Source organism: Trachurus japonicus, chromosome 2, assembly GCF_045865225.1.
Source record: "Trachurus japonicus isolate A0001 chromosome 2, Traja_1.0".
NCBI lineage: Eukaryota > Metazoa > Chordata > Actinopteri > Carangiformes > Carangidae > Trachurus > Trachurus japonicus.
The window spans coordinates 1,562,045-1,585,147 of record NC_140908.1 but is presented as its reverse complement, the minus strand read 5'-3'; the positions used below and the strand labels follow the sequence as shown (position 1 = coordinate 1,585,147).

The 23,103-nt window shown below is 43.0% G+C and overlaps 1 protein-coding gene across 1 annotated transcript in view; it reads right to left on the bottom strand.

Annotated features, from left to right (window-relative positions):
- Positions 1-11,128: 11,128 nt before the first annotated feature.
- LOC146990491 (uncharacterized) overlaps positions 11,129-23,103 on the bottom strand; it is a 64,870-nt gene continuing 52,895 nt past the window's right edge. The window contains exon 17 of the mRNA XM_085794750.1: positions 11,129-11,444. Coding sequence (XP_085650876.1) covers positions 11,378-11,444 — 67 coding nt within the window. The 3' untranslated portion in view covers positions 11,129-11,377. The remainder of the gene's footprint in view (positions 11,445-23,103) is intronic.

Here is a 23,103-nt window from a genome sequence, read left to right as displayed (position 1 = left end):
ATCATTGAAAAATCTCACATTCATCAAAGTCTCAACCTCTCTTCTCCACAACTCCACTGTAGTGTAGGGGGTAGGGTGGCTGCTTGCCAACCCCAAGGTCACTGGTTCGAATCCAAGGGAAGAACTCTTGTTATGTTATGTTGAATTCTGCTCTCCTCCCCCGCCTTCAATTGGTTACAGGTGTTTGTTATCTCCTTGATTACTCATACCAGTTTGCAGCACATCATCACATTACAATGAATGACAACAGTCTTGAAAGCAGTGTGCTCTCTGTAGCCGAGTGGCAGAGTAAAGGCTTAGTGATCATATGGTCATGGGTTCGATTCCTGCCTCAGTCATTTCACATCATTGCTTGACTTTTGATTCCAATTATTCAGCTGTCATTGGACAGTCTTTGATTCCTCATAGTATAAAGCTCATTGTAACTCAGGTTCTCTGTGGCCATATGATTAGTGTGTTAGGTTACCACTCATGAAATTGTGGGTTCAATTCCTTCCATGGACATGTTTCTTGTATGCCATTCCGCATGTCTTTGTCAATTTATTCTGCTAATTCTGCTAATAATAGTCACAGGTCACAAAAAAGTCCTCTTCTTACTTGGTGTGGCTAATTTATACTCATTTCTTTTTATTTTAAGCATCATTGAAAAATTTCACATTCATCAAAGTCTCAACCTCTCCTATCCACAACTCTACTCTAGTGTAGTGGTTAGGGTGGCTGCTTGCCAACCCCAAGGTCACTGGTTCAAATCCAGGTTTAGCACACTTGTTACGTTATGTTGAATTCTGCTCCCCTCCATCACCCTCAATTGGTTACAGGTGGTCGTTAAGAGACGCATTAATTGCTAATGCCACAGTTTGCAGCACATCATCACATTACAATCAATGACAACATGCTTATGTGTGTGCTCTCTGTAGTAACTTTCCTTACTTTTTCTTTAAAGCAGAAGCCAGTGATCCTCTTATTAAAGGTTTTCGTGCTTTTCCCATGTTCCTGTGGCAATTTTCTTGTGTTAGAGCACATATCAGCAGAAAAGGAAGTGCAAAATTGCATTTCTGAGTTTTTCTGCCTTCAAATTGCTGTGAACCAATGGCAGACGCAAACTGGCAGTTTCAGGGAGACTGGAGCTGACGTGTCACAGCTCCAGGGGAGGGCACTAGTGCTACAAGCTCCCACCCCGTTCTTCATCTGGCTCAGAGGTGAAAGGCTTGACAGCTCGGTGTAGCAGTCAAGGTATAACAGGTATAGCTCACCTGGTAGAGCAGCTTGCACTGTAACCAAGGTCTATGTTCCGGTCTGGGATCCAATCCCAGTGTGAAGTTTTACGCTAAACGCGCTGAATCTGTAATTGTACAATGTCCAGCCAAAAAATAGTCACAGGTCACAAAAAAATCATTTTTTTTAAGCATCATTGAAAAATCTCACATTCATCAAAGTCTCAACCTCTCTTTTCCACAACTCTGTCTGTAGTCCAGTTGGTAAGTTGGCCGCTTGCCAACCCCAAGGTCACTAGTTCGAATCCCGGCTGAGCAGTCTTGTTATGTGATGTTGAATTCTGCTCCCCTCCCCCACCCTCAATTGGTTACAGGTGTTCGTTAAGAGACGCGTTAATTGCTACTGCCACCGTTTGAAGCACATCATCACATTACAATGGCAACATACTTATGTCTGTGCTCTCTGTGGCGAAGTGGCAGAGTAAAGGTTTAGTGATCATGAGGTTGTGGGTTTGATTCCTGGTTCAAATCGTGCCTCAACAACAATTATAGTGAATTATTTTCCCAGTCGTCCTCTGTTGACTTCTGATAACTTGCTTCATGTTGAAACTGCTGCTCTCAGCCTGAAATTCACAGAAATTTTCATTGTAAGTCATATTCAAGCTTGACTCTCAAGCTTTCTTGATGTTGACAGTGTTTCCAACAGGTGCAGCTTTGGGCTCGTTAACTTCAGAGTGAGACAGAGTGCAGATCATTAACAGACAACAGTCTCTGCAACTGTGTGTGCACTGTTGCCTAGAGGCAGAGTGGAAGTCTACTGACCATGAGGTTGTGGGTTCGATTCCGACCTCGGTCAAACATTTGTATGGTGATCACTGCTTGCACTATTTGCCAATTCTGCAACAGCGTTCAGCTGCTTTCAGCATTCACACCATTTCCATTCTTGGAAATGTTTTTTCTAGTTCTTACTACTTTCCGCCTTTCTACGGACTTAAACTAGTCTTTCATACTTTGTGCTATTTCAACAATTCATATATCAAAACGTGCAACTTTTTCTGACTTTTCTCTTTTAAACTATTTATACTTTTAAAAATATTTAACTTTTTCTGCAAATTTTTTCCCATTGAAAACATCTTCAAACTTTTAAAATCTTCTTACTACTTTGAACCTCTAAAACTTCACCATACTTCCTCCCACAGACTCCATTTGTCTATTCAATTGTAGACAAACTTTTAATCTATTCCTGTATGACTCATCTTATTGATATCTTCAACAGTTTCAGATATATGGCAGTTTTTAAATCATTAAAATTGTTGACAAAATCCAACTTTATAATGGTTGTGTGTTGCGTCTAACGAGCAGAGCTTAGAGTGCGCTAGAGTTTGAGAGAGTGAAAAAACATTCTGGATTTTTTCTGGATAAACTGCCAGCACGGCCACAATTTACACTCTACACACATGATTTTTTCAGAATTTGTAAGACAAACTTGTCGTCTCTCATATGATGTGCTCAAAACAGCAGACAGACTTACAGAATTGTCTCAGTGAGCCTAATTGTGCAGCTAGACCCGCTCCAGACCCCAAGTCCAGATCATAGCATTCCATGACAGCCAGGTGATTCAGATTTGTATAATGTCACAGCAGAGTAATTTGAAAACATCATGGCCTCAGTCATGTAAGACAAAATCAAAGCTGGACTGACTGCCATTTCGGGACAGCCAGACAGCTCAATACTTAGACATAGGCAGTCATGTCTTACAGACGTCAGTAATGTTACTTACTGTGGACCTTAGATCCCCAGCTGTTCAGAAGAGCTTGGGCTTCCTCAGCTTTGGTGAAGGAGTATTTCACTCCACCATGCGAGAAAAGGAGAGTAGCGGGAGGGGCCATGTGGAATCTGATGTTATTTTTAATCAGGAAGTTACAGACTCCATTGAAGGATCTTCTTTGTTGAATGACTCCCTGAGATAGATCTTGTCGGATGTAGATTGGAACTCCTCCCATACCTGAGGTGATGGGAGGTTAAGACTTCCATGAATGTGAGATTATTCAACGATAGCTGAAAGTTTAACAGAATTGTTGGGGTTCTGGTTGTAAGGGTTGGATAGTACTCACCCTGGGGTGTGTGAGGTGCAGGGAAAGGATCAGGCGGTTCTTTCGTTTCAAAAATACTCTTACTTTATTTACTACAAAAGATTAAAACTTTGGCGAAGGGGGAAGGGGAAGAATAGGGTCGTGGTTCCTGGAGCGCGCTTGGCCGCGTCCACAGCTGGGCCTTAATTAAGGGGGGACACCCCCCATTAAGGGAGTGACGTCACATCCAGCTGAAGGTGATTCCCTCGTTAAGCCACCGCTGCCAGTAGACGCAACATACTCCGGCCCGATGAACTTGCATCCTCCAGTCAATGTTCATCCACTTCCAACGGGTAGAGCAGCTGAACGGGTCTCCTGAGAATAAGACGAGAAGGCAGTCTGACAGCACATGATCTTATTTTCCCGTCTCTTCCAATAAATGTTTCCTCAATCCGCCCCATTTTCCACATGTGTTTTGGTTGTTTATCTTCATGTAACAATACAACATCTCCCACCTTGAATGGTGCTGATTGGTTCAAGTTACTCACGCAATGAGCAGAACGAAGTTCCATCAAATAATCCTTCCTCCAACGATTCCAGAAATTATTACTCAACCTCTGGCGATAGTGCCATCTCCTGTTGAGCTGTGTGGCGTTGCTTTTATCCACCCTGGCGCCACGGGCTGGACAGGAAGGGAGGGTAGTAATCCTTCGTCCGGTCAGGAAATGAGCTGGAGTGAGAGGTGAGGGTTCACTGCTTTCTGTGTGAAGAAAGGTTAAAGGACGAGAGTTTATTACAGCCTCAACCTCACAGATTAACGTCTGAAGCTCCTCGTGTTCCAGGTAAGACCTCCCAAGCACCTTCCGGAGGCACGTCTTGACGGATCTCACCAAGCGCTCCCACATACCGCCCCACCAGGCGGCCCGCTCCGCAATGTATCTCCATGAAATCCTCTTCTCTGTGAACAATTCCTGCATCTCTTTACCTTTCATCAGGGTCCACAAACACTTCAGATCTTGTTCAGCTCTCTTAAAGGTTTTTGCATTATCAGAATAGATTACATTACAGATGCCACGTCTGGAAATGAATCTTCTGAAGGCAAGCAAGAAAGCATTAGTGGATAGATCAGTCACAATTTCCAAATGTACAGCTCGTGTCACAGCACATGTAAATAAAGCTATGTATACCTTCTTGTTGTCTGGTTTCACATACAACGGTCCAGCAAAGTCCACGCCAGTTGTTTCAAATGCTTGCGCAGTGGTGTCGAGGCGTTCCCTTGGCAACGGCGCAGTGACCTGCTGTCCAGCTTTAACTCGAGCTCGTTTACAGATCAAACAACATTTTACGCACCTCTTCGTCATCTGTCTTGCCCGAAGAATCCAATAGGTTTCTCTGAGCTGATTGAGAGTTGCTTGTAAGCCCGAATGCATCACTTCTTTATGGGCTCTTTTTATCAAAAGTTCAGAAAATTTGTCATTACCTGGCAGGATGTATGGGTGCTTCTGGGAGTAAGACCAGTTCGCCTCCTGTAATCTGCCTCCCACTCGCAGCAATCCAAACTCATCCAAAAACGGCATCAGTGTAATGATCTTTGATTGTCTGTCCAAACTTGTACCTTTCAACAGGTGATCCATCTCCTTTGGAAAGCCGACATGTTGAGTCTGCTTGATCCAGTAATTCTCCGCTTGCCGTATCTCCTCCGTACACAGCTCTCCTGTGCGTCTCTCTCCAGTCCGCGCGTTATGCGCAAAACGCTGTATCCAAGCTGTTATTCTCAAAGTTTTACTGAGTTCACTGTGCCTGCTCAAATCAAAGAGAGGTTGAACTGTACAGTCTGGTTCAGTCACAGCATTCTGAACGAGATATTCATGAATGTTATCCTCTTCAATGATCATTTCAGTGGTGCTACTCACATTTTTCAGCCACTCCGGCCCGTACCACCACAGATCATCCTCCTTGAGATCCCGCACACTCGTTCCTCTTGTTCCACGATCCGCTGGATTCTCCTTTCCAGCACAGTGATTCCAGTTCCCAGGTACAGTCAAACTCTGAATTTCACTGACTCTGTTTGCCACAAATTGTTTCCACTGCTTTGAGCTGCTCCGAATCCAATGGAAAGTTATCATAGAATCAGTCCAAAAATGCACATCATTTTCTCCAACATTTAGATTATTCATAACGAATTTTCCAAGTCTGGCTCCAATTAGTGCTCCCATTAACTCCAATCTGGGGAGCGTCAATTTTTTCAGTGGGGCAACCTTAGTTTTAGAAGCGACTAAAGTTGTTGCGCATTGCCCATCTGCTTTTACGCACCGCAAATATGCTGCAGCGCAGTAAGCCTTTTCACTGGCATCTGTGAACACATGGATTTCACGTACCTCTGGCTGCGCATCCCACTCCTCACTGTTCAGTTCAACATCATATTGTCGATTAATGGCAATGTCGCTCAAATCTGGGATTTCTGAACACCATTTATGCCACTTCTCCGCCAGATCATCAGGAAGATCTTGGTCCCACGCAATTCCTCTCTCCCACATCTCCTGGAAAAGACACTTGACACGAATGATGAATGGAGACAACAGACCGATGGGATCAAAGATGCGCTCAGCAGCCTGAAGCACTCCTCGCTTTGTATCCTTTCTGTCCTGCAGATATTCAATTAATTCATTAGTCTCAAACACAAATTCATCAGTGTCAGTTTTCCATGTCAAGCCCAGTACTTTAAGCGGATTTTGACCCTTGATTTCCATTTGTTCCATTTCATGTTCCTTATTCCACACAGTTTGCAACACAGGTGAGTTGGTGTTCCACTTGCACAATTTCATATTTGCACTTGACAAGATTTCCTTGGCTCTCCGAGATAATGTCAGGGCCTCGTCATCACTCTCTGCTCCAGTAATAAAATCATCCACATATAAACACTCATCCAATGTCTTTACTTCGTCTGGATATATGTGCTCATATTTTTTGAGGTGATGTTTAATCGTTGCTGCCAACAAGAAGGGACTTGCAGATGCGCCAAATGGCACGCGCGTCATTCTCATAATCACCACCTTTAACTCCTCAAAGGGGGCTGGTCTCTCCTTCAGCCATAAAAAGCGCAGCACATCTCGGTCCTTCTCATTTACGTTAATTTGCAAGAACGCTTTACTTATGTCTGCCATCATTGCAACTCTGTGCTGTCGGAATTTAATCAGAATGCTTAACAAATCAGGATTCAAATTTGGTCCAGTTAATAAACATTCATTTAGCGAGGGACTTTCTTTTTCATGAGAAGAAGCATCAAACACTACTCGTAACTTAGTAGTAGCTCTACTTTCTTTGATCACTGGGTGATGCGGCAGATAATATACCAGATTTTCTGTGTCAGTATTAATAACTTCTTCGACAATTCCCTCAGCCAAATACTCTTGGAAAACATGATTATATTGATCATACAGTTGCGCATTATTCTGAAATCTTCTGGCAAGACCTTTCAATCGATTCAGTGCAGTGCAGTAATTAGTAGCCAGTTTCACATTATTTTCTTTCCAAGGCAAACAAACTTCATATCTACCTTGGTGGGATTTCACTGACTCATCGAATCTCCAAACTGCATCTGTCTCCAGGCTCCGTTCAGGTTCCATCTGAATCCCGAGCGACTCCGTCTCCCAGAAGCTGCGGAGCTGGTCATTCAGATTTTGTTCCTCTCCAACACTCAGATGTAAAACATCCACATCTACAGGTTCAGTGGTAACATTCATAACAGGGATGGACACAACACCTTGAACCAGCCATCCAAACTTACTTTCCACAGCCACGAGCCCGTTGTTGAGTCTCTCTGTGCGTCCTGACACCACCTTCCAGTATTGATCTCCTCCGATCAAGATTCCCAGACATTCCTTTTCCATGCCTCTTACCGGAGTGTCAGCGACCTGCAGACCTTTGTCTTCCAGAGACCGTCTTAATGTTTCATCTGCCATTTGTATCTTTGAAGAGCACACAGTTGGTGTTTCCAATAACTCCACATCCACAGCCTCATTCGTTTTTAAGTTTCTCAGAATTGCTGTAACCTTCCTTGCAATTACTCTTTTGTGAGTTACAGATCCAAATGTGTGTAACTTTATAACTTCTGTTCCCACAATTGGCAAACTCAGAGCCCTGGAGATATCCTCCCGAATGAAACTGCGTTGGCTCCCCCCATCTAATAAACATTTTGCTAATTGGCTTTGTTTAGGGGCATCAATCCACACTGTAGCAGTTTGTAACAATACAGTGTTGCCTTCAGAGTTACTCGGGGAAACTGATACTACGGTGTCTGTGGGTGTGGGTTCATTAACATTATCACTCCGTGCACATTTTGATTGTTGCATGCAAACAGTTTTATAATGTCTTTTGCCGCACGTGCCACATTCAATGCCTTGCGCCTTGCAATTACGCGCAAGGTGTCTGGGCCCAAGACATACAAAACATCTGCCAAATCGTTTTAATTTATCTCTTCTTATTTCAACTGTAAACTCTGTGCACTCTGATGATTTATGTTCACCCCTCCCACAAAATAAACAGTTACCGTTGTCGTTTTGAGTCCATGTGTGGAAGGCTGCAGCTGAAGCCGTGGTACCCGTGAATGGTCTTTTCATCCTGCGCTCCTTCTGGAAGCCAGCATTTCTGTCTTCAGGCTGAGGTTTTTCTCCTTTCTGTGTGAGGTTCGCCGTCCTCTCTCTGCTTTCAACATCAAGTTTTAGAAACTCCATCAGATCCTTTGCTTTTAGTACATTGTCTGCTTCCTGTCGAGTAAACTCGAGAGCAATTTCTTCGGGAATCATTTTTAATAATATGGGGCACAAAAGACTCCCATAGGTATCAGACACGACACCCATGGCATCCAGGCTTCGCACCTGCACCTCACAGTCGTCGTATAGTTTGCGTAAAGACGCAACATCAGTGGCTCTTCTTACTGGGATCATGTTCAACAGTTTATTCATGTGGGCATTTATCACTAAGTCTTTACGGCCAAATCGTCTTTTCAGCATATCAATTGCACTGTCATAATTGTCATCAGACAAGGCAAGGCCTGCCACTGCACTGGCGGCGGTGCCTGACAAGAATGACTTCAGGTAACTGAATTTATCTGTCTTACTCAGACCTTCATTGCCGTGTATAGCTGTTTGGTATTGACCCCAAAACCCTTGCCACTCGCTTATTTCCCCTGAAAATCTTGGGATAATTAATTTGGGGAGTTTAACTGTATGAGTTCTTTGTCCATTGTTTCTTTGATTGGAGGTGCTTGCGCTATTTGACTCTCCATCCATGCGCAATGCGCGTCTGATTCTTGTCTTTCGTGTGCTTATGCCATCCATATACTCAATTGCAGTATTTATTTCATCATCCAATTCATTTTCATCAGTTGCTGCTTCAATGTCTCTGTCATATTCAATTAAATTTTGTTCCTTACTGAGCAACTGGTCCATGAGTTCTTCCAAGGCATAAGGGTCCAGTTCTTCCCTCGTTAGTTCCCCATCAATCTTATTCAGGAGCCGGGTTGTGGCAGACCTCACGGCTCCTCTTATCCTTTTCGTCCGCATACCGCCTTCAGCCATGCTTCTCCTTTTCTTTGTCCCCGCAGCTTCAATCGAATTCCTAACCCAACACAATCTTGCTCATCTTCTGTTGGATTATATCCCGGGTTTCGGCACCAGTTTGTGAGGTGCAGGGAAAGGATCAGGCGGTTCTTTCGTTTCAAAAATACTCTTACTTTATTTACTACAAAAGATTAAAACTTTGGGGAAGGGGGAAGGGGAAGAATAGGGTCGTGGTTCCTGGAGCGCGCTTGGCCGCGTCCACAGCTGGGCCTTAATTAAGGGGGGACACCCCCCATTAAGGGAGTGACGTCACATCCAGCTGAAGGTGATTCCCTCGTTAAGCCACCGCTGCCAGTAGACGCAACAGGGTGTCAGTCAAAACACACTGGACAGGAGGCAGGATGCAGCTTTATCTCTTTACTGAGGTATTCTTCAGTACAGCACAAAAGTACAGCAGACCCACTTAATGTATGGCAAATCAGTTAAATGGGTTAAGTGTATGCAGGTTTGTGTGTATGTGTGTGTTTGTGTGGTCTGCAATAGAAAGAAATATAAACATAAATCATCTTAATATTGGTAACAGGAATAATAATCTCAGATATTACACTGATCAGGTTACAAATAAACATAAAGACTATTCCAAATGTATAAAGTTACATTCACATTCAAACAGGAATAGCATATGTATTAGCGGTATAGCAGAAACGGCAGCAACACTAATTATTAGCCGAATTAGCGATAGCTTTACATGAAGTATAAATCATTCATAATAACAGGAGAAACTTACACATGACACAACTTACTGTCCGTTTATGTACGCACACAGGAACAGGGCCGTCAGATAACGGAGGAGACAGTCAGTGCAGCAATAAAGTCCCGCTCGTAACTTGAGCAATACAGGAAAAAAAGGAGCATAAACTATGACATCTGTTTCCGAGCGATCCCTCCAATCACGTCTCACTCGGGTGCGCTCGGACGCGCTCGTGCGTTCGGCTGAGCTCGGGTGCGCTCTTGCCGGTGCGGCAGTTATAGCCTTTATTACAAGAATGGTAGGAATGCACGTAAGTATTTTTTGCCGCATAGCTTGTGAAAGTGAGTTTGCAAGCCTGTGCCTGAATGTAAAATGTAAATTAAAAAAAAACAACTTTTTTGTACATACGTACCTTAAGTAGGATTTTTTAAAAGAAGGCCTGATGTGCTGTGTTCACATGGAATCCGGCAGACTGAAGACGGCAAATGGACTACAGCCAAGGGATGGAACGACATGGCAGCAAAACGATACACCATGACACGGAGTAAGACCCCCCCCCTTGAGAGTTCAAGTTTGCCGACTGCTAGCTTCTCTAGTTGTAGCAATTTTATCAAAGACCGCACTATAACAATACACTGCTGTCAGTTCCTCCACCAACTAACTGCAATCAAAAAAGCAACTCATAACCACAAATGAGGATTACCAAGTGCAGTAGAAAAGTCAGGAATCCAGTAACAGTTCCAAAAATGCAGCACGGTTTGCTGACTGTGATAGTTTGAGTAACTCAACTGCGTTCATTTCCCTGCCCACATGCAACGTAAATTTCCACCACGCCTGATCCTTGTGCAAATCTCATGAGCTTTTGAGCATGGAAAAGCCGCTGAAAATTAGATTCTTTCAGACAAAGAATAATAATAAACGAATAGCAATTACAAAAGGCTCCTAGCACCCATGGTGCGCTCAGCACTAATAACTGTGATATTGTGTAAAGACTATGACACTTCTTGTTTAAAAATAATTTATTAACATAATGTATCATCAGGCTAACAACAGTTCAGTCTACTTTTCATAATATGATGAAAAAGTTAACGCACATTATCAATCACAAATTATTAAAATAATAATACATTTTTGTATTTGCAGTTAAGTCATACACTGTTGTTTGTCCAACAGTCTTTCAGCTTCTACTCGCTTTATTCAGATTTTTAGTTTCATGTTATGAAACAAAATGTCACAGCCTCCCATTGCAAGTGCAGTAATCTCTGCACTGATTACTGAAACTTAGAGTAAATTAGGTATTTCAGTGAGGAAAAGCTCAGAAACAGTGAAGAGAAGACAACTGATTATTTCCTACATTACTTAATTTAAAATTTAGAGAGTATTTATGTTTCCTGATGTTCTGTAACTGTAACTGTTCTGTAACTGAAAGTGAGTTTCTCCTGTTTGTACCTTATTGCAGCATTACTTAAATGTACGTAGTTTTCACAAAATACAAAAAAAACGTTGCTCTCACTAGTGTTAAAAAGATAACAACAGAAAACTTATCTAATGGTGATTGTCAGAGAACAATCTGATGTGTGGAGCGTCAGTATGAGCAACATTTAAGAATAACAGAGGGAGGTCACTGTTGATCTGTGATTACTGTAACATGGGGACGATGAGTGTGACCTCAGTATATCTGATCTGAGCTGCTGTGGTTGTGACACTGCAGTGACGTTTCCTCTGCTCATCATCAGACTCTGGTCAACACTGACACACAGATCAGTGATCACGACTGCTTCACCACACTTCAAACTGCCTGTGTCTCTGGAAGGCTGCTCTGTCCACGATGTTGTTGTTGAAGAGTCTAGAAGGAAAGAAAAGCAGAGTGAATGTCATTCTCTGACACTGTGTGACAGTGTGAACTCATCAGAGCTGCTGACTCTGAACAAACTTAGATCATGTGGCCATTAGTAGTTTAAATTTGATCAGAGCAGATCGGAACTCTAAATCTCTACATCTACAGTACGTTGTGCGTTGTATCACAGTGCACGCTGATTGACTTGAATGGCGGTGCTGCATTGCTACAGCGTGCGCGATGGCGACGCAATTAGTTATTATTAGTAGAGACGGATTATGAGGAAATCTAGGAGTGACACGCGAACAGCCAATCAACTAACAGACACGTGTGCTCGCTGTCTGGCTCATTGAAACAGCCTATCTTATCACTGGATGCTACGAGTGACAGGCAAACAGCCAATCATGTGACAGCTGTGTAGCTCGGTTGCAGCACCATCGCCATGTTTGTTTGTTTACAACAGAACAGCTGTAGTAAGAACACGTGGACTATTATTGTGTGTCTGAATCAGTGGCGGCAATAATTAAGTAGCGAATTAAGTAGCAACAGTCCACCGCTACTTATCTCACTACGAAATCCAGGCATTAAGTTCATTATTGGCAGAAAAACCGATAACGATATGGACAGATATTACATTTTTATGATAATATCAGCCGGCCGATATTATCGGACATTGAGAAACAGACCACTGAAATACTCGTGCATTGGCATCCTTGTGCAAGATATTAGTGACCACTGTCCTATTGCTTGTGTCAGGATGGTCAAAGGTCAAAAACTATTAAAGAACTGAGGGGAAACTGATGTGCTGGGACTCTTCACCCGAGAGCGTACTCCGGTTAGGGAATAAGGACACCGTTTTGACGTTTTTCAACTTCTTTACGTATGTATAAAACTTTTCAGCAGCCAGGTCAGTAGCTACACACACTAAGGACCCCCGGAACGTAAACATAGCTGCCCTATAAACTGCCTGACTCAACTTAAAGGTACATGACTAAAATTATTGACCTATTTTAAATCAACATTATATTTAACAATTAACACATTAATTAGGGCATCTTTGCTCACTGACAAAGGGAATTTATAACAATAACGATTTCGATTTTATCACGATCTTAAATCGAAAACTGAAAAACAGACAATTTAGGTCAAAGAGCCTTTCTGAATAGATTTTAATTGGCTCTATGCACAGCTCCACTACGTCCTGAACTTAAGGCAGATCCTTTATTAAATTATTGGACACACTGATTAATCCAGGTGTGTCTGTGTAGTCACAATGATCAGACACACCTGGATTAATCAGTTTGTCCAATAATGTAAGACAGGAAATAAAGCAGCTGCTTTAAATTCAGGAAGTAGTGGAGCTGTGCAGAGAGCCCATTTAAATAGCTGCAGTTTTGCCAACATGTGCATTTACCGTTTATTAGTGGCCAAGAGCGACCTATCCATGTGTCCGTGTGTGTGTACATATGTGCGGTGCGCCCACACGCGAGAGAGGCGGCAGGTGGTGGGACTGACTGGCAGAGATGAGAGATAGTGAAACGCTGTTAAAAAAAAACTTCTGCTTTGGCTTTCAGCCATGGCTCTCCATGCGGCTACCACTACACACACAAACCACGAGGCGGTTGGGGCGGTGTGTGGCGCAGTGGTTAAGGCTGCCGCCCCATGAAGACGCAAACGATGTAGGACGTGTTTTTCGGTCGCTCCTCGGGAATGTGATTATAATATAGTTTTAATATCATTTTAAGTTTGTCCACTGTCCGCAACTTCGAGGTGACCAAGTGGTTTTTAGGAGCCCGCTCAAGATGGCATAACATTCGGCTAGTGGGTTTGCCTGAGGGAACCGAGGGTCCTCAACCTACACAGTTTACTGCCAAACTTTTAATGGACTTGTTGGGACTCGACGGGTTGCCCGGGCTCGACAGGGCCCACCGCACTTTGCGGGCTAAACCAAAGGAGGGAGAACCACCTCGCCCGATGGTCATCAGGGTGACTCAATTTCAAACGAGGAACGCTATTCTACGCCGCGCTGGACAGAGCCCCCCCCTGCTACACAACGGGAAACGGGTGCACATCTTCCCGGACTTTACACCGACTGTGGCCAAGCGGAGGGCGGCTTTTGTCCAGGTGAAGAGGGAGCTCCATGCCTGTGCTAACGTTAAATTCGGCCTCCGGTACCCGGCTACTCTACACATCACCATGTCCGACGGCCAGACCTACAGATTTGAAGACCCGAACCAGGCCATGGAGTTCGTCAACAAGAGACTCAAGAAGAATCCCGGCCCGGAGAGTGACTGACTCTGAAATCCTCCAGCGCTTGTTGGCTCGGTTTGTATTTCTGCGGCAGTAGGCTGCATATTTAGCATCTATGCTGCTGTTATCTTATCCAGGGACTGACTATAGTATGGTGAACTGTCTGTAAATTTTTATTGCTCCACTTATAGAGCATATTGGTGCTCATTTTTATTTCTATTGTCATATTTCTCTCTGTCAGTCTCTATTTATGAGGATGTTTTTGACTGATGCAGTGCTTTTGAATCAGTTTTTCTTTTTCTTTTCTTTTTTTTCTCTTCATTATAATACATTGCACCTTTTTATTTTATTTTTATTTTGGGACAGCATATATCCACACTCCCTGAGGTCGTTTAGTAGCACGGTTAAGCTGCAGATAACGACAGGTTTTATTTCAATGTGGGGTGAAGTAGCACGCATCACTGTTTGGATGCTTCTGCTATGTGAGGAGGTTTGTTCGAATCTGGGGGGGTTGTTCGTGTTTTTTCGGGGTAATGACTGGCACCTACGCTACTTTTCCAGATGTATTGAGAGGGTTTTTTTTGTGTGTGTGTTTGTTTTGTTTTTCTCCTTTTTTCTTTTTACATAGTGAATTCTTTGTCCTTTAATGGCCCAGGTTAAAAGAACACTATCCAGTGTGGGTGGAGATATTAGATTTGTAAATTTAAACTGTAAGGGTCTAAATAATCCAATTAAGCGTAGTAAGGTGCTGCACTACTTGCGCCACCTGGATGCTCATATTATATACTTGCAGGAAACCCATTTAAAAGAGATAGATAGTGTTAGACTGAAGAAGAGCTGGGTCGGGAAAATATATCATTCCTCATTTTCCAGTAGATCAAGAGGCGTTGCTATTCTTTTACATAGAGATATTCCTTTTGTTCATGTTAAAACGATCTCTGATTCTGATGGCAGGTTTATAGCTGTCATAGGACACATTTTTGATGTAAAAGTGACTCTTGCTAATGTTTACGCCCCCAACTGGGATGATGAGTCTTTTTTTAGACAGGTTTTCTCAATGCTACCTGACTTGTCCATGTATGATTTAATTTTAGGTGGAGACTTTAACTGCTGGATGAATCCATCCTTAGATCGTTCTTCCCCAACCTCAGCTACTCAGTCCAAGTCGACCAAAGTGATTCAAGCCTTTATGAAAGAGTTTAATGTTGTTGACCCTTGGCGTTTTTTCAATCCGGATAGAAGGGAATACTCTTTTTTCTCTCACATTCACCGTACCTATACACGAATTGATTTTTTTTTAGTGAATAACAAGTTGTTATCCTCCATTTCCGGCTGCAAATACGATTCAATCGTGGTTTCGGACCATGCCTCCATTTCTATGAATGTTTATTTTCAGAAGTTTGTTAATACAAGACCACCATGGCGCCTAGATACACATTTGCTCTTAGATACAAACTTTATTAAATTTGTTGCAGAGCAGTTGGATTTCTTTTTTCAGGTCAACAAAACTCCAGAAGTAACAGCCTCAGGGTTGTGGGAAACAATGAAAGCTTCTATCAGAGGGGAAATAATTTCGTATAAGGCTCATCAGAGAAAATCTAGAAAAGAGAAGTTAGCCAAGCTTTCTCAACGCATCGCACTCTTAGATTCTTTATATGCAGTCTCAAAACTACCAGATACTTATAAGGAGCGGATGACTTTACAAGCTGAATATGATCTTATCATGTCGCAGCATACTACTGAACTTTTATTACAATCAAGATCCAAATTTTATGAACAGGGTGACAAGACGAGTAAACTCTTGGCCCATCGACTACGTCAAATTTCTGCATCTCAGTTAATTCCTCAAATTGAGACTGGCTCGGGCGTAACATCTGACCCTTTGGAAATCAATAAAACCTTTATGGAATTCTACAAATTACTATATTCATCTGATTGTCCTAATACTTATGCGGATATGATCTCCTTCTTTTATAGGTTTAACACTCCCAATCTGGATCGAGTTGCAGCTGAGGAACTGGAACGTCCTATCACAGCAGTTGAACTTGAGGCGGCAGTTAAATCATTACAAAGTGGTAAAAGTCCAGGCCCAGATGGCTTTCCAGCCGAGTTTTATAAAACATTCTGGAAACAACTGGCCCCACACCTGTTAGAGATGTTCACTGAGTCTTACTGTATAATTCAGGCACACTTCCCCACACCCTAAATCAGGCTTGCATTTCTCTGCTTCTAAAGAAAGGTAAAGACCCACTTTCATGTGGTTCATATCGACCCATTAGTTTACTGAATGTCGATTTCAAATTATTGTCCAAGTTATTAGCCCGACGCTTAGAAGTTGTCTTACCTTCAATTATATCTTTGGACCAAACTGGGTTTATACGTAATAGACACTCCTTTTTTAATCTTAGAAGGGTGTTTAATGTGGTCTATAATCCTCCTTCAAATGCTCTCCCAGAAGCTCTGATAGCTCTGGACGCCGAGAAGGCATTTGACAGAGTAGAGTGGGATTATCTTTTTTTTATTTTGGGGAAATTTGGTTTTGGGGAAAAATTTGTTTCATGGGTTAGATTATTATATGCCTCTCCTCAGGCCATGGTCAGGACAAATGGCACAAATTCGGAATACTTTTGCTTACATCGTTCTACAAGACAGGGTTGCCCGTTGAGTCCGCTCTTATTTGCTATTGTGATGGAGCCTCTGTCAATTGCTTTGCGGTCTCATCCTGATATATGTGGTATAACCAGAAATGCTGTAGAGCTGAAGGTGGCGCTGTATGCGGATGATCTTCTGTTGCTTTTGTCTAATCTGTCACGTTCTATTCCTGCAGCCCTTTCAGTCCTAGACAAATTTAGTAGATTCTCTGGATATAAACTTAATCTTAGTAAAAGTAAAATGCTTACTGTTAATGGAGAGGTAAACGATAATTCACTTCAGCTTCAAAATTTACCATTTAAGGTAGCGGACGCTGGCTTTGTTTATCTTGGAGTATATGTTGCCAAAACATTGGTTAATCTCTATAAGGAAAATTTCCTCTCTCTGCTCACAAAAATTAAACAAGATTTTGAGCGATGGTCCCTACTAAATCTCTCCATAGCTGCCAGAATCAATGCAATTAAAATGAACATCTTACCGCGCTTTTTATATTTATTCCAATGCATTCCTATCTTCCTTCATCTTTCCTTTTTCCATAAAGTAGACAGTCTTATTTTAGATTTTATTTGGAACAAGAAAACTCCTAGGTTGCGTCTACAAGTTTTACAGAGGCCCAAAGCTTTGGGCGGAATGGTGTTACCAAACCTCCTTTACTATTATTGGGCAACAAACATTAGAAATCTGAACTATTGGGTTAAGTATGGAAATGTTGAGGTCCCCCCATCATGGTTGATTTTGGAAGCAAATTCAGTTCAGCCGGCGTTATTGAAAGCGTTACTGTATTCCCCCTTGTCTTTTTCTACTTCTGGTCACACTAAGAATGTGATAGTTGCCTCCAGCATTGAAATATGGACTCAGTTTAGACGTCATTTTGGCCTTCAAACTCTTTCAACTGAGGCTCCACTTGCAGCAAATCCTATTTTTCCCCCATCGTTATTGGATAGCACCTTCTCTATATGGGCTAGGCTGGGCATAAAAACTATTAGAGACCTGTATGTTAATTCTATTTTTGCTTCTTTTCAACAATTGGTAAATAAATTTTTGCTTCCTAAAGAACATTTTTTTAGATACCTCCAAGTCCGAAATTTTGTCCGTGGCTCATTCCCAGGATTCCCCACTCTTCCCAAGTCTTCAGACTTTGAGACTTTTCTGAAGCCTCTCTCTTCATTAAAGGGGGCAATCTCCTCTATTTATTCAAATATTTATAGTCTTTGTCCAGGCTCTTCTGTTGTACTTAAAACGGTTTGGGAGACAGATTTGGGAGAGGTGATTGTTGATGATGTTTGGGAAGAGATTTTGCGCAGAGTACATAAGTCTTCAATATGTGCTGGTCACAGCTTTATGCAATGTCGAATCCTTCATCGAGCCCACTACACTAAAGCCCGGCTCGCAAAAATGTTCGATACAGTGTCTCCACTATGTGATCGATGCCAACAAGCCACAGCAAATTACTCTCACATGTTTTGGAGCTGCTCTTCTCTGACTAGATTTTGGTCTGAAATCTTTAGTACTTTATCCAAAGTAACTGAAAGGGATGTGACTCCCAATGCCTTAACTGCCCTATTTGGTGTATGGCCTTTCCCTCCTACTCTTTCCCCAGCTAAAAAGGATTTAATAGCATTCACAACTCTGCTGGCCAGGAGGTTGATATTGCTAAAATGGAAATCCCCAGTCCCACCTACCTATACAAATTGGGTTAAGGAAGTGCTTTATTTTCTTAAATTAGAAAAAATTAGACTGACTCTGATTGGAAAGGATGTCTTATTTGAGAAGACCTGGAATCCCTGTCTGTCTTATGTTAATAGCACAAGATGTCCGATCACTGTGAACTGAGTACTGCAATGCTGAGCCTGTGTTTTTGTTTTTTTCCTTCCTTTTTTTTTTTTTAAATTATTATTTTTACTAATTCACTTTTTATATATATATATGGGTATGTGTGTGTATGTGTATATATTTTTTGTATTGTTATTATATATTCTTTATTATTACTAACTTATTTAATTATTTTTAATTGATTTATATTTCCTACTACCTGCCAACTCATATCTATGTTTCCCTATTGATCTTATTAGTCTATTTATTTATTTATTTTGAGTATTACAACTGTTATTATTTATTTATTTGTATCTATTCATACTACCTACCTTTTCTCTTCCTCTATCATCATCATTATTATTATTTATTTTCTTTCGTTTGTCCTTAATTTACTTTTACCTATGCATGTCCATCTGTTGGGGCTGGGTGCCGGGGGGGTGGGGGGGTGGTATCTGTTCTGGGGTATATTGGATTTAGATCTGTAATCAGAACACTATTGTTTTTGTAATATGTAAAACTCAATAAACAGACGGTTCAAAAAAAAAAAAAAAAGGCTGCCGCCCCATGTGGAGGCTACAGTCCTCAACGCAGGCGTCCCCGGTTCGAATCCCGCGTCGGGCAAACCTTTCCTGCGTGTCATTCCCCCTCTCTCTGCCTCCCCTTTTCCTGTCTATCTCTACTATGGCTATCAAATAAAGGCATAAAAGCCAAAAAATATACTTTAAAAAAAAAAAAAAAAAAAACAGGAGGCGGTTAAGAAAGCGCGTCACTGCCCGTAATTCGCTATAATTGGTTATTGAGGTTAACGACGAAATACTTCTGGTGCGTCGGTGCATCAGCATAGAACTGCAATTTATAGAATGTGCCCCAGACAATCCTACGATCTCTGCACTTTGGCAGATCGTCTACACGTTCTAATCCTTCACGATCTAATATCGTCATATCGCCCACCCCTACTCCACGGATATCCACGCGTACTCCAGTCAGATTCATTGCGGACCCAAAGCGGACATCCGCCGGACATGTCCGCATAAAGCTAAAAAAAAGCTATCAAAAAAAAAAACGCTTGTCGTGGTGAGAACAGCTGACATGTGGTCACAGTCTCACAGTGCAACATTCATATAAACTTCAACCTCAAAGCCTCTGACCTGTCCCTGAACATCACACAGGGGCAACATGGAGCTGCTTGTGTGACAGGTTGTTGAGTTTTATTAATGTTAAAACATTAATAAAAGGAAAAATGTTTGGTGTTTTTACTGTTGTAAATGTAAAATGGGTCATGTTGGACCCTCAGCATTATTTAAGGCTTAAACAGCCTGCTACTGTGAATAATAATAGCTATGTTACAAAATGACATGTGCATAACAGAATGTATCAGAAAGAGCAGAACTGAGAGTCACCATGACCTTAAGATAGCTACACACAGAATTTCACTACACATAGATCATGTGACCATAGGCCTGCACATCAGCACACGTCAGAGCTCACATAGACCAATCACAGTAGTACAGGCCTTGCACGCTGGGAGGGACCAAACCCACAGTGTGTCAGACTGAACAGAAACATACACAGATCAGATCATGCTCAGCTCTTCCTGGTAACACTGTCTTTGTTACTGTATGATCTCCGCTCTCTGCAGACTGCGATTAAATACTTCTTTGATTCAACCTTCGCCTCCTCCACTTTGTGTCTTGCCTCCCGACCCGGGGAGATCCACACGAGTGGATCTCAACAAATGGGGGCTCGTCCCGGGATAAAGGGAGAAAAGAACAAGTGGATGGACCATTCGACCTAAAAAAGCTTTTCTTCATGGACAGAGGATAAGGACACAAGCCGGCACATAAAAGGTACGCAGAAAACCTGTTATAACGAATTCTGCATATTGACTATCACTAGAACTGTGTCCTGTCCAATGTACATGTAAGTAAAGTAGCAAAAGAATCAGAAAAGTATTTTAAAACTTAAAGACAAAGGTAAAGAAAATAGAGACATAAAACAGCAGACGATAAAACCTTGAGAGTGGCGTAACTCCACCTGACGGCCCGACGGGGTCCAGGAGCGGTTGATACCGCGGCTGGGTTGGAGTCCCGGGGGTGAGGTCCCTAAATACTACTTGTTAGATACTGTCTCCTGAGAGTACATTTAACATTTAAACTAGGTTGAAGGCCTTAGTATCTTATGGGAAGATACTTAAATTATCCATTTGGCTAATACTACGGTACAGGGTGAAAGGCCCGGGGAGGAAGAACAGGCTTCCAAACCAAGCACGTCTGTCTGTCTAAAATTAAAGGGTGAGAGGCCCGTAAGGAATATCAAATAATTTCTTACAAGCACTTTTGAAACAGGCAAAGTCTGAAATGAGCTCGTGTAAATATTAAAATGTATAAATGTTGTGTGTAAAAAGTTCTAACTTGTCTGTGTTGTTGGAGTTATTGTGAGCAATATATGGGTGGGGAAGAATAAGACTCTGAGAAAACTCGTTGTGTGAATATCCATTTCGCTCAGCGTCAGCAGTGTATGGTCTCAGTGGCGGGGTAACCTAGCGGTGTTAACAAACGCCACCAGTTCACTGTTGTTTAGGGCAGCGAGTGCGTAAAAGCCGCTCTGCAGCCCAGCTGTGCGCCTTGGAGGCTAAAACACCCAGTTGATAAGCGGTGTGGGGTACGAGTGTAAACTTTGCAAAATCCTTGTGATTAGAACACCCAGAGTGAGACCGGGTCACTATAGAGTGATCTAGAAGCTTGTCTCCTGAGGATTTGCAAGGGGCTAACGCAGCTATCACTTGATTCCCTGCAAACGTACCAGCTGTGGAGCTCAGAGTCTAGATAAAATATGGATGGAGAATTTGATACAGAAATGAATGACAGTGGTTGGGGTCCCTGGCAGACCCTCTTAGTCCAAGTAGACACCACTGCAGACGCCCTAGGCGCCCTCACAAACAGGGCAGTAGAGAAAAGAAGGTTGAAAAAGCCAAACAAAAGATGCATACATTAATCACTGATATGGGGAAAACATTGCAACATGAAGAACCTTTACATACTCTCTTAGTAGCTAAAGTAAAAGCAGCAACAGCAAAAAAGAAAGAGGCTGTAGAGCAGGGAAAGACAGCAAATTGGTTTCACAGGAATGGGTGGAAAAAGGAGGAGGACGAGTGGGAGGAGGAGTGTCGAGGTTGGTCTGAGTTGGCTATCTGCTGGCAAGGGATGAAACACAAACACAGGAGTCCAACTCCCTCCAAAATGGTAACTGCACCTGACACCCTCTCATGCTCGCCCACATGTCCACCCCCATATGCACTAAACCCACCTGGCATGTTTCCCACATATAGGATTGGTAAAGGCACCATGCATATTATGCCCGTAGGTGGACCCACATTAGAAGACGAGTTAGATGACGCCGACCAACAACGCACGGGGACGGCCCAGTTATACCCACTGCTGAGTTGCATGCACACCAGGCCGTACACACTAACCCCTTCACGTCCGCCCATCCACCGGCTGCGCCATTACACACACAGTCGGCTCCGCCCTCCGTCTTTACCTCCGCCTTTAACTCGTCTCCACCGTCCATCACCGCGTCGGCTGCACCCACCGCCGTCTACCCAGCATCGATTGCACCCTCCCAGGCGTCATCAGCCGGTTCACAGCCCCCACCGTTTCAAGATAGGGTAGACAGAGCAGAAGTAGAACGAGAGCAGAAGGTGCTATTGGAGGCAGAACAGACAGAACACTATGAAATGCTGATGGAACACGCAGCTAAGCTACAGGCTACGGCTTCAGAGCTGTTAGACAGAGAGGTTGAGGGAGCTAGGCTAAGGACCCTTTCAGGAGCAGCTTCAGGGCAGTTAGCTAGCCAGTGCTCCCCCTCAGTCCGCAGACCAGTCGAGGAACTATCCCCTAATGGTAAGAGGAGTGTTTTGAGGTCACAGCCAGCTCAGGAAAATGCACCTGGTGTACCCCACACAATCACAATGGCAGCCGAAGTCCAGAGAGATGACGACCCTAACGAGTTCGGCATGCTCCTTGAATTAGAAGCTGAATACTCAAAATTAGAAGAGGAATCGGTGAATGACCTCGAGGCCTGTGATTACTTTGAAAAATTACTGATAAAAGACCATCAGAACGTACAATGGGCTAATGAATGCCTTGATGCTCAGCGGTTAGAGCGTCAAGCTGCAAGAAAAAAATTAATGAAGTCCCTGTCCCCCGCCAGAGATAGAATATTGCAATATGTTCCCGATGCCCAGCGCGGCGCTACGCGTTCAGGCATGCTCTATACCCTACCCCCTCCTCCTCCTCATACCATTCTACCTTTAACCACGGTCCCGGGGAGTCAACAACCGAAATACAAGTCGTTCTCGTTCGGTGATCTTCAGGCTCTGGTCGACAAACTGCCCCCTGTTACAGATGGAGGCAGTTTGTGGCTCAGCAAATTGGACTCCCTGACAGCAGGACAAACATTGGCCTTAGGTGATTTCCGCGCGGTTGCCGGTAGATGCATGACCTTAAGTAACAAACGAGACATAGAAATGGACGCTAAAACCATCGGGCACCCAGACGACTCCCCACTCACCAACCACATAAATAGCATAGGCACAGCTATGCGCGCGCAATTCCCTCTGCCTAACTCTACAGCTATGCCCAAAATTCGTTGGGATCCTAAACAAAATCCACGTCAATTCCTGAACGCCGCTAAAGACATGTGGACGAACCAGACAGGACATTGTCCTAAGAATTCGGGCTCCCAAACTGAGTGGTACCGACAGGCTGTATTGAACGGCCTCCCTGAGTCTGTGCAAAACACCATGAAAAATAACCCTGACATGCTAGGCTGCGACTCCTGTAAGTGGGAGAAGCATCTCATACACCACCTCACTATCTTTCAAGATAAAACACAAAAACAGGAGGAAGAACATTCTGACCTCCAAGCTCAGCTACTTAAACTGCAACTA